The sequence below is a fragment of the Castor canadensis genome, chromosome 18, assembly GCF_047511655.1.
Source record: "Castor canadensis chromosome 18, mCasCan1.hap1v2, whole genome shotgun sequence".
NCBI classification, from domain to species: Eukaryota; Metazoa; Chordata; class Mammalia; order Rodentia; family Castoridae; genus Castor; species Castor canadensis.
In genome coordinates this window covers 42,785,383-42,797,999 of record NC_133403.1, presented here as the reverse complement: position 1 = coordinate 42,797,999, position 12,617 = coordinate 42,785,383, and the positions used below count along the sequence as shown (strand labels likewise).

The 12,617-nt window shown below is 40.8% G+C and overlaps 1 protein-coding gene across 1 annotated transcript in view; it reads right to left on the bottom strand.

The window, feature by feature from the left end:
- Positions 1–6,653: 6,653 nt before the first annotated feature.
- Positions 6,654–12,617, bottom strand: part of Tmem132b (transmembrane protein 132B) — a 318,583-nt gene continuing 312,619 nt past the window's right edge. The window contains exon 9 of the mRNA XM_074061397.1: positions 6,654–12,089. Coding sequence (XP_073917498.1) covers positions 10,941–12,089 — 1,149 coding nt within the window. The 3' untranslated portion in view covers positions 6,654–10,940. The remainder of the gene's footprint in view (positions 12,090–12,617) is intronic.

Below are 12,617 nucleotides of genomic sequence, written 5' to 3'. Positions count from 1 at the left end.
AGAGTATCTTGTGTTCGCCAGGGAACAAGAACCAAACTCAGAAACGTGAAAAGTCGGGGAAAACACTGGTTTTTTCAAATGCCAGGTAAAATTGGCTCCTACCATTTGCCACCTTGAAACCACCTAAAAATGAAAAACTGGCTGGACTGTGAGCTTGGCCACTGACTGTATTCTACAGCCCAGATCAGATCCACCTGCCTAGGAAGAGTCCAAGGCTGGGGACTGAGGGCTGGGACCCAAATTTAAATTTTGTGGCATCGTGTTCTTTTAACTCACGTTATAGATAAGCACCATTGTCAAAATCATTTGCCATAAAATACATCAAGACTGCCTACCTGACTGACTGCTGGATATGGCTCAGAATGAGGAAATGAGGATGTGCCCTTTCTCACAGTATTTTAAACTATTTCTCCCCACCCCCGAGCTTGATCATTTCTTTATTCATCTGATCCTCCACTCTTAGTTCCTGCCTTTCGTAGTTTTGGCATTTGCTTAAAGTCACAATGAGAATTATCTGTGGAACGCCTAGAATGTCACCTGCAATGGAGGTTGGAGACTAAGTTTGTTCTTGGAATCCATATTGACGTCCTTACTAAAAGTCCAAAACCAGGCTCCTTGTAGAGGACAGATACAGAAAGGGAGTCAGCCTGATCTACTAAGAAGCACTTTGGTCCATTCATCTTCCAGTCCTGACACCTCTGGGTGTGTGAACTGGTGGCCCTGAGGCAATATTGGTAGTAGATCCTATGCACATTTATAGAAGTGACCAGTGGACACTGGCACCAACCAGAATAAGAAATGAGAAAGCTGATTACCTGGAGGGATGTGGTGTGCTCCTTGTCTACCTGTGCTGTCTCCAGAAATGTTTGGAAAATGCTTCTACTCTGTAGGAAGATACAGTGATAAAACAGAAAGCTTGCAGCGATTGTGACGGGGGAAGACAATAAAGTAGCAGACAACTTCAGCTCCACTTAGAATGGAAATCAGAAAGCTCCATGTGGGAACCTTCTCCAAAATAGATCATATCCTAGGGCACAAAGCAAGCCTCAGCAAATATAAGAAAATAGAAATAATACCATGCATACTATCTGACCACAATGCAGTAAAAGTAGAACTCAACAATAAAAGTAAAGACAAAAAACATGCAAACAGCTGGAAACTAAATAACTCATTACTTAATGAAGAATGGATCATCGATGCAATAAAAGAGGAAATTAAAAAGTTCCTAGAAGTCAATGAAAATGAAAACACAACCTACCGGAACCTATGGGACACAGCTAAGGCAGTCTTGAGAGGAAAGTTTATAGCCATGAGTGCATATATTAAAAAGATTGAAAGATCCCAAATCAATGACCTAATGATACATCTCAAACTCCTAGAAAAACAAGAACAAGCAAATCCCAAAACAAATAGGAGAGAAATAATAAAAATAAGAGCTGAAATCAACGAAATAGAAACCAAAAAAACCATACAAAGAATTAATGAAACAAAAAGTTGGTTCTTTGAAAAAATAAACAAGATCGATACACCCCTGGCAAACCTGACTAAAATGAGGAGAGAAAAAACCCAAATTAGTAGAATTAGGAATGCAAAAGGGGAGATAACAACAAACACCATGGAAGTCCAGGAAATCATCAGAGACTACTTTGAGAACCTATATTCAAATAAATTTGAAAATCTAAAAGAAATGGACAGATTTCTAGATACATATGATCATCCAAAACTGAACCAAGAGGAAATTAATCACCTGAATAGACCTATAACACAAAATGAAATTGAAGCAGCAATCAAGAGTCTCCCCAAAAAGAAAAGTCCAGGACCTGATGGATTCTCTGCTGAATTCTATCAGACCTTTAAAGAAGAACTGATACCAACCCTCCTTAAACTGTTCCATGAAATAGAAAGGGAAGGAAAACTGCCAAACACATTTTATGAAGCCAGTATTACACTTATCCCAAAACCAGGCAAAGACACCTCCAAAAAGGAGAACTATAGGCCAATCTCCTTAATGAACATTGATGCAAAAATCCTCAACAAAATAATGGCAAATCGAATTCAGCAACACATCAAAAAGATTATTCACCACGACCAGGTAGGCTTCATCCCAGGGATGCAGGGGTGGTTCAAAATATGAAAATCAATAAACGTAATAAACCACATTAACAGAAGCAAAGACAAAAACCACTTGATCATCTCAATAGATGCAGAAAAAGCCTTTGATAAGATCCAACATCATTTCATGATAAAAGCTCTAAGAAAACTAGGAATAGAAGGAAAGTTCCTCAACATTATAAAAGCTATATATGACAAACCTACAGCCAGCATTATACTTAACGGAGAAAAATTAAAACCATTCCCTCTAAAATCAGGAACCAGACAAGGATGCCCACTATCTCCACTCCTATTCAACATAGTACTGGAATTCCTAGCCAGAGCAATTAGGCAAGAAGAAGGAATAAAAGGAATACAAATAGGGAAAGAAACTGTCAAAATATCCCTATTTGCAGACGACATGATCCTATACCTTAAAGACCCAAAAAACTCTACTCAGAAGCTTCTAGACATCATCAATAGCTATAGCAAGGTAGCAGGATATAAAATCAACATAGAAAAATCATTAGCATTTCTATACACTAACAATGAGCAAACTGAAAAAGAATGTATGAAAACGATTCCATTTACAATAGCCTCAAAAAAAATCAAATACCTAGGTGTAAACCTAACAAAGGATGTGAAAGACCTCTACAGGGAAAACTATACACTTCTGAAGAAAGAGATTGAGGAAGACTATAGAAAGTGGAGAGATCTCCCATGCTCATGGATTGGTAGAATCAACATAGTAAAAATGCCGATACTCCCCAAAGTAATCTACAGGTTTAATGCAATTCCCATCAAAATTCCAATGACATTCATTAAAGAGATTGAAAAATCTACCGTTAAATTCATATGGAAACACAAGAGGCCACGAATAGCCAAGGCAATACTCAGTCAAAAGAACAATGCAGGTGGTATCACAATACCTGACTTCAAACTATATTACAAAGCAACAACAATAAAAACAGCATGGTACTGGCACAAAAACAGACATGAAGACCAGTGGAACAGAATAGAGGACCCAGATATGAAGCCACACAACTATGAGCAACTTATCTTTGACAAAGGAGCTAAAAATATACGATGGAGAAATAGCAGCCTCTTCAACAAAAACTGCTGGGAAAACTGGTTAGCAGTCTGCAAAAAACTGAAACTAGATCCATGTATATCACCCTATACCAAGATTAACTCAAAATGGATCAAGGATCTTAATATCAGACCCCAAACTCTTAAGTTGATACAAGAAAGAGTAGGAAATACTCTGGAGTTAGTAGGTATAGGTAAGAACTTTCTCAATGAAACCCCAGCAGCACAGCAACTAAGAGATAGCATAGATAAATGGGACCTCATCAAACTAAAAAGCTTCTGTTCATCAAAAGAAATGGTCTCTAAACTGAAGAGAACACCCACAGAGTGGGAGAAAATATTTGCCAATTATACATCAGACAAAGGACTGATAACCAGAATATACAGGGAACTTAAAAAACTAAATTCTCCCAAAACTAATGAACCAATAAAGAAATGGGCATGTGAACTAAACAGAACTTTCTCAAAAGAAGAAATTCAAATGGCCAGAAAACACATGAAAAAATGCTCACCATCTCTAGCAATAAAGGAAATGCAAATTAAAACCACACTAAGATTCCACCTCACCCCTGTTAGAACAACAACATCATCAGCAACACCACCAACAACAGGTGTTGGCGAGGATGCGGGGAAAAAGGAACCCTCTTACACTGTTGGTGGGAATGTAGACTCGTACAACCACTCTGGAAAAAAATTTGGAGGCTACTTAAAAAGCTGGACATCGATCTACCATTTGATCCAGCAATACCACTCTTGGGGATATACCCAAAAGACTGTTACTCCAGAGGCACCTGCACATCCATGTTTATTGCGGCACTATTCACAATAGCCAAGTTATGGAAACAGCCAAGATGCCCCAGCACAGACGAATGGATTAAGAAAATGTGGTATCTATACACAATGGAATTTTATGCAGCCATGAAGAAGAACGAAATGTTATCATTCGCTGGTAAATGGATGGAATTGGAGAACATCATTCTGAGTGAGGTTAGCCTGGCCCAAAAGACCAAAAATCGTATGTTCTCCCTCATATGTGGACATTAGATCAAGGGCAAACACAACAAGGGGATTGGACTATGAGCACAGGATAAAAGCGAGAGCACACAAGGGAGGGGTGAGGATAGGTAAGACACCTAAAAAACTAGCTAGCATTTGTTGCCCTTAATGCAGAGAAACTAAAGCAGATACCTTAAAGCAACTGAGGCCAATAGGAAAAGGGGACCAGGAACTAGAGAAAAGGTTAGATCAAAAAGAATTAACCTAGAAGGTAACACACACACACGCACAGGAAATCAATGTGAGTCAATGCCCTGTATAGCTATCCTTATCTCAACCAGCAAAACCCCTTGTTCCTTCCTATTATTGCTTATACTCTCTCTACAACAAAATTAGAGATAAGGGCAAAATAGTTTCTGCTGGGTATTGAGGGGGTGGGGGGGAGAGGGAGGGGGCTGGAGTGGGTGGTAAGGGAGGGGGTTGGGGCAGGGGGGGAGAAATGAACCAAGCCTTGTATGCACATATGAATAATAAAAGAAAAAAAAGAAATAAAAAAAAAAAAAGAAAGCTCCATGTGCTCTTTTGGCCAAAGGAAGTAACAGAAAAAGAAGTGTCAGGTTAAAAATGAACTGATCCATCACAAAGAACTGTTGGCCCTCTGGATCCAGACTCCATACCCATCAACTTAACAGGCAACAGATCAAAAATATTCAGAAAAGATTACGTCTGTCCTAAACATGTACAGAATTTTTCTTGTCATTATTCCCTAAACAATACAGTATAACAACTGTTTATATCAAACGTGCATTATAGGTATCATAAGTAATCTAGATGTGATTTAAAACATATAGGAGGATGTGTGTAAGCTCTAGGCAAATACTACACATTTCGTATAAGGGATCGGAGCTTCCTCAGATCTCGGCAACCCCTGGGGTTTCTGGAACCAAGCCTCCACAGTGCATGAGGGTGGAATGTGATGTTTTCCAATGGGTGGAAAATCAGCCTCATACAGACCCCAGAGTCTCTTGGTAAAGTGTTTTACTAAAATGGGCAAGGTAGATGTATAACAAGGTCACAAGGCCTCTCAATTCATGTAGCATCTAAAGAAAGTTCAGTCCTTAATACAAAGTCACAGTGTTTCCCCTGAGCAATGACCAAGAGCAACAACTAAAGCCAAAGAACGAGTGGAGACATTCCTAGAAACAGAAGGCTGCCCAGTGTCGTAAGCTGGCAACATTGCTTCCTTGAGCTGGGAAGATAATTTCCCCAAAGGACTTGCTACTTCCTTTTGGAAAGTGAGGGTGTCCTGCTTGCTTCAGTCATAGAAATAGCCTACGACCCCATAATCGTAGACTAAAAAAGTGTTTCCGCACTTTTTTTCTCTTTACAAATTTCTAAGAGCAAGTGACAAAAAAGCACCCATGACCTATCTAAATTGTATAAAACTATAAAGAACTGAACAGGCTTTCAGGATTTAAATGCCAAAAAAGTGAAAAGCAGTATTTGCATTTTGCACTCACACACACACACAAAAATATAAATAGAAAGGGCTTGCTCTTCTACAAATCTCATTTCAAGCTTTTTTCCTTCTTTTTGAGACAGTCTTTACTAAACTGTGTACAAACCTACTGAGATCTGGGAAGAAACAGCTGGGTTCCACGACTCACTCCTCCTAAGTTCCAAGAAAAAGAAGGCAAGAAAGCTGTTAGTGGGAAATAATTACCCAAAATGCTGCAAAGTAAGTGACCCTCATGAACCTGGCTTTGTATACCTAGAAGAGCTTTCTTGTCCATTTGCTACCAGTATTGTACAGACAAGAAAGCCTCCCACTCTGTAGCCTCAAATTCATAAGCCAGCATTTTACACCTAACTACTTGACCAATGGAGAAAGACCAGGTGTGTTAGCAGAACATTAAATACGACATGCCAAAGTATTGCCAAAAAGACATTCTTATTCATCCCAAAATCAAGAGGATTTGCCAGAATCATCTGGATTTGCCAGAATTCCCAAAATGGTGCTGTGATTTCAAGAAATGCATGCACGTGTGGCAACAAAGAGCCTGTGGAGACTTGACCACTGCACACAACAGTCTTTCAGCTAAACCCTTCACAACACCATCAAAACAAAATCCCCAATTACCTTGAGTTTTGCTCACATCTCTAGAGCTTTCCTGCTGGGACCTCAGCATCCTGGACTTTTGACCCCATGCAAAAACCCTGCACATTGCCAAGCCAATGATGAAACCAAAAGGGTGGCAAAGACCAAAGGCCATCCAACACCCACTGCCCTGGGCATTTCAACAGAGTCACAAGATGACTTCTAGGAAAAGTTTTGCCCTGATTTTCATGTATGACTGCATCAAGGATATTAAAATTTCTGACTGAAAGTAAAAAAATATGTAACTGTAAATACAGCCAATCACACAGATACAGAAATCAAATAGGGAATATACAGATAAAATAATGAAACAATTGAAGAATGTTTAAATGTTTATTTTTATGTTAAAAACGATGAGTTACCCTGTGGTTAGAATATACTTTTGTCCTGGAAAATGAAATCACTTTATTTCTGAAATATTTCCAAAGAAAAAATCCAAAAGTAATGAAGAGTGAGATCAAAAAGTTCAGGCAGGTTTCCATAACCATCCCAACATGAGTCACACCTTTCCAGGCCAGAAATCCTAATTCAGTGTGTTTGTCAATGTCAGGTCCCAAAGTCTTCACCATCATCAGTAGAGATATTTTTGAGTTGGATGTCTGTACATTTAAAAGCTACAGTTTTTCATGCTTTTATTTGAAAATGTATTTATTCCAATACATCTCCCAGAGTTTCCATATATTGCCTATATTACATACAAAAATATCTGCTATCTACATTTCAGCATAACTCTTCTATCACCCATACAGTCCCTTTACATTACAGGGGAGATGAATTACATCACACACACAAAATTTTATTTAAGGACAGGGCCACTGAGTTTATAAATGAGCTGTGGTGTCATCTACAGAAACTAGAATGGAGGATTGAGACCTTTCTTCAGATGGTGAGAGTTGAAAACCCAGGGTGCCAAGGACGCATAGGATTCAGAAGACTCCACCCTGAGCGGTCACTTCTGTGGGCGTGAGTTGCTCCTCACTGTGGTCCCAACATCACAACATTGGTAAGACCCAAAAATGCTGACCAAAGTGCACAAAGGTTGACTCCCTAAAACTTAAATTAGCAAGGTACAGATTGCTTAAGTCTACAGATGTGACACAGAGATAAAAAAAAAATCAATCCGTTTTCACTGCATTCATTATTATAAATAGAAAACTTTCTGCCTAGACATTGCAGATTATGATAATCTGGGAATGTTCCCTAGCCAGTGCACAATGTAAAACACTAGGAGGCTGACCAGTCCTTCTCCTGACCCACTCAGGGTGTGCTGCGTGCTGGTCTTTGGGGTAATGGACTGCTATTGTCCTTTCTTCTTGCTATCTCAAATACAACACAACTGTGTGTTTAAATTCCAGTTCTTTGGTGTAACAGCTGCTTTTTGAACCTTGTTTCTGGCCTCAAAAGTAGCAGATCTCTACCTTGGAGGCAGTAATGGCACATCACCAACTGATGTCTTTGTGTCATGTCTCAGTCTCTCTCCGCATGACTGCAGAGGAGACAGCCTGGTGCCCTTGGCAGGGGTCTGCCGGTGCCTCCCGCAGCACGCCCTTCTCATGGGAAAGGAGGGAACTTGATAACCCTTGTTTGGCTCAAGCAATTTATCAAGACCCATAATTCAGTTACCCCAGCCACTAAAAAATCTGAAAAATCCAGGCAAATGCATGACCTCCAGGAAACTGGAATTCAAGCCTTAATTGCATATGATGTTATTCCCCACATTTTAGTTTAGATAGTTCAGGATATAGTGGTTTCAGTTGTAGTTGACTAGCTGGAAAACAGGATATACCCATAGTTTAGAATCTGTAGGAAGAATTTAGAGCCCAAAAATATGTCAAAACATTCAGCAATGCTGAATGTCCTCGATGCCAAATCTGAGAGTGACTGACAGCTTCTCTTGATTTCCACCACATGGTTTAGTCTCTGACCCCACAGTATCTATGCACATGTGTGTGGGTATATGTGTGCGTGGATGTTTGTCTATACATGGTGGATGTGCATTCTATGATAAAAAAAAAAAAGAACCCTTCCCCAGGACTTCCCATTTGACTTTCATTTGAACTGAGTTCTAAGTAAAAAGAACCCAGGTGACTGACGGTTTAGAGGCTGATTCACTAAGTCATCCTAGGGAGATGTCGTTAAGACCGTTGTCAGTTCGCAGCTCCACAGTGGGCGTGTTCAGCACCACGGCCAGTTCCCAGCTCTGCCTTTCAGCTAAGGGTGCATCCCAGTGCTCCTCAGTTTGCTCCCTATCCCTTTTGTCACACAGTCTCATCACAGGAAATGCTCTAGTTCACATTTTTCTTAATGAAGCCTCCAGAACAATGGTAATTTCTTCCCAAGTTATAACCCCACTCAAAGTCTCACTTTGCCAAGGGAGGGAGCCCACTGTGTGGGTGAGATTTACTCCCCTTCTGTTGAGGTGCCTCAGGTTCAGAAATGAATTCATTCCCATTATATCTGGGATACTGATGATCCAAAGGGAGAGAGAATTGCAAATGGCTTACAGATATATTTGATACATTGCAAGAACCTTTGCAAATGCCACAACATTCTCCCAACTAGCACAACAATAAAGGAAACACACAAACAAAAAGGCTTATAGAAGGACCCACACTCACTACGTCAATTAGCACATTGAATTTTCCACCTTGCACAGATGGTTTGGGCTATCCTTTGAAAAGCTGCTGGCTAACAAGAGAGCTCTTCCTAACATATGTCATCCATCCCTGTACAAACTCCTTTTGCAGTCATTGCTTGTGCCTCTTGTCAAATGGAAAAGTTTTAGGAACCCCGCCCTCTTCAATGCCTAGGTACCATTTTTAAACTCAGAAGCCAGTAAACACCAGCCTCTGGAGGTCAAACCCCATCACTGCAGCTCCAGCCCTGTTTCCAAATACACTGTAGTGATGTGGGTAAAAGATACAGGAAGAACTTTCCAGCTACTGCTTCATGTCTAAAAGAGGATGGGATGCTATGTTCCCATTCTTGGACACCTATAAAAAGAGAACAACTGAATGACAACAATTCACTTTCAGAAATCTCAGTCGTCAGTCATTTGGATCCAGGGAACTGCTACAGGTGATGTCCTGTATGTCCTTCCTACTTTGCCTCTTTAAAACTATCTTTCTTAGAAATGCAAAGTGTGTCAGACAACTCCTAATGAGGCATCGTGTTTTTCAGTTACACCTCTTCATAAATAGTTGTGTTTTTCTAATCTGACACTCCTGCTTTGCTTAAGACCATTCACAATTTTTTAAATAATACATTTTGTTTTAAAATTCTGCAAGAATCATTATTTCTCCTGCCACTTTGACTTTTCAGTATCTGTGGCTTATTTGTAACGGCCACTGGGGAGTCCTGGAACACATATTTTTATGAATTGTGGGGGAACCCATTGCTTTTCTCCATCAATGTACACCTGTGAAGGTTTTATCTCTTCCAGAGTCATGATTGAGTTTTGTAAATTTTTTGTCATTATATTGATGGATTTCTAACTTGAAACATCACTTTAGTTTTTCTTTCTTGTAATAGAACAGAAATATTAATCCTAAGATATTTCCTAGGCAATTTCTTTGCTGTGTAGATCAATTCTACTTTTAGATTTCTGCTTGGATAATACATTGTGTTGACCACAAAGAACTTATATCAATACAGGAATGTTGGGGTCTTTCTGTCCTCAGAAATGCATTCTGGGATTTCCCCCAGAAATTTTAACAAGCACGGGACAAAAATAAATGTACTGCACAACACTGCTCCAAATTTGTTAAGCTTCATGTAGAAAACTGTAAGAGAGATGGGTGGCCCTCCCTCACAGGATATTAACATTTTATGTAAAACCCTTGTCCTGGTCATATACAAGAAAGTTCAACAGCAAAAAGGAGAAACAAAGTGAGAAAAAGCTTCTTAGATACTGTCCCTAACAATGAAGTGCGGAAACTGAAAAAAAAAAAACAGACATCCTACACGGAGACCTAGGAAATGACACGGCATGGTGAGTCCCAGAGAGTAAAACTCATATGGAAATCACAGACAGACCTCAAGGAAAAGACTGAGTATTTTTTCTTTTTGTGTTTCCAAAAAAACACCCAAAACTTTGTGGAGGTCAAAGGAATGATGCAGGTGCAAATGTATATAAAAATAATGAGCAGTGCTCCTAACAAGTAAGGAAGCTACATTCAGTCATCTTTCACATAGGTCTAAACTCAGGCCAAGGGCAGTAAGTGTCCACTGTGCTTTAAAAGGTCTAGGAATAGAAAACTCACAATCCAAATCCTTCCTAACTACACATGGCCGTTTGTCATGAGGGGACTAACAATGTCTGTGGCGTCAGGTTTATTTCACGCGCACTGAGCCAGTGCCAGGCAATACGTAACACTGCCGTGTTGCAAAGCCTCCAGCCCCACGTGGAGCTCTTTCAGAGGCATTTCCCGGCTTAAAACCCAGCTGCAGTCGCTCTCCAGGCCTCTGATGCCTGCTTAGAGAGGGATCCCGCCAGACCTCCACTATTTAAGCTGTGTTAAGTCACCCCTATTGCTGACCAAGCTCACTCTTCCAACTCTTTCGAAAACAGAAGGCATAAAGGTGATTACAAACATAAGAAAGGAGTTCACATCTGGTCTTGCAGTCTTTCCATGTAGTCTCTGAAGTCCTGTGAGTCTCCCAGCTCCATATCTTGGCAGACCCACTTGATGTTGTCATCGCTGTCAAACAGGATGGAGTTGGTGTACGGGCCGCCATCCTCTGGGAGGATGGTGGTGTAGGAAGTAAACTTGACTCTCTTCCTCTTTGGGCCCGAAGAATTTATAGGTTCATTTTTCATCTCCTTCTCATAGACGTAGTCAGAAGGTCTGAGCAGCTGGCTATGGAAAGTCTTCTGGGAACTGCCATTCAGCAGGAAGTTCCTCTCCTCGAACTGCAGCCCCCTGTCTATCATGGTCGTGCACTCCTCCGAGGGGAGAGTAATGTCCACGGGGTTCTCCAGAAGTTCCACCTCATTCCCAAGCCAGACCCAGTCGTGGGAATGGGGGGTATTGCCCTGCTCACTCACTGCAAACCTTTTGTGTCTGTACTTCCAAGCAAACGCTACGCAGTTAATTAAGAAGACCAGGATGGCCAGGCAGAAGACGCAGAGCAGCGCGTACATGCCGATCTCCAAGTCTGTTAATCCCCTTGAGGTCATGGTAAGGTCACCGGGGTTATTGGGCTCCGGTAACTTCCCTTGAGTAGGGAAACTTGTGAAGGCATCGGCAGCACCCCCTCTGAGTAGTTTCTTATCCCTTCCTCTCACAGGATACCGTGGGGTGGTGCTCTTGTTGGTCCTGTCCTCTTGGCCACCAGAGATGCCATGTTGGAACCATTCCTGCACTGCTCGCTCCTGGCTCCCTTCACGCTGGATGGAATTACTCAGGTGGTCTTTGTAGTCCCGGTTCACACCCTCGATATCATTGCTGCCTCCTTGGTGCGCGTCAGTACTGGGCCCAAATTTGACCTTGACATTTCCTTTACCAACAGCAAGAACACTCTTCCTCTTGGTCTTCTGACAAGGTTCACTGATCATCATTTCCAACTTAATCAAGGGACCTTGGCCTTCACCCTCTGCAACCAAGACTGGCCATTTGTACTGAAGGTTTGGCTGGACAGACACCACCATTTCATCCAATGATGAGACAGTAACAGAAAAATCCTTGGGGTCATAAATGTCTAAAGGCGTCACCGAACCATCACTGAACAAAATCCAAGAACTGACTATTGCTTCCTAAGGAAAGTGAAATTAAAGCATGATGTTATAATCGGGTTCAAATTTGCAAACACAAGCATGATTCCCTATGTAAATTAGATAAATATGCAGAGAAAAAGAAACTCCTATGTTTTATAATCTCGAGCAGCTCCTGCTATGCCTTGAACTGGCATCAGTAATGTGCTGTAGTCCCACTGGTATGAGGAACAAAAAATATACTTTAATGAATGCATTAAAGTGGAAATTAATTTATTGCAAGCCATGCTACAGAATTTGACTTTGACCTTTGTAAAAACACTTTGAAAGATCAGGCAATTTATCTGAATCAACTTCAGGTGCAGCTAATCAGGCTGCTACTTAAGGTAATATCACTTTGAATATTCTTTATTAGGTGCTGAGAAAGCAAAGCACGGGCTGGGTGGAAGCTCTTGGTAAACCACATATTATGGAGCTGGCGACTTGAACGGCACCATGTTCCTCTATCTTTACAAATGACTTGTAAAGGTTTGAGGAGCGAGGAGACTTTCAGAGTTGACAATAATTGCA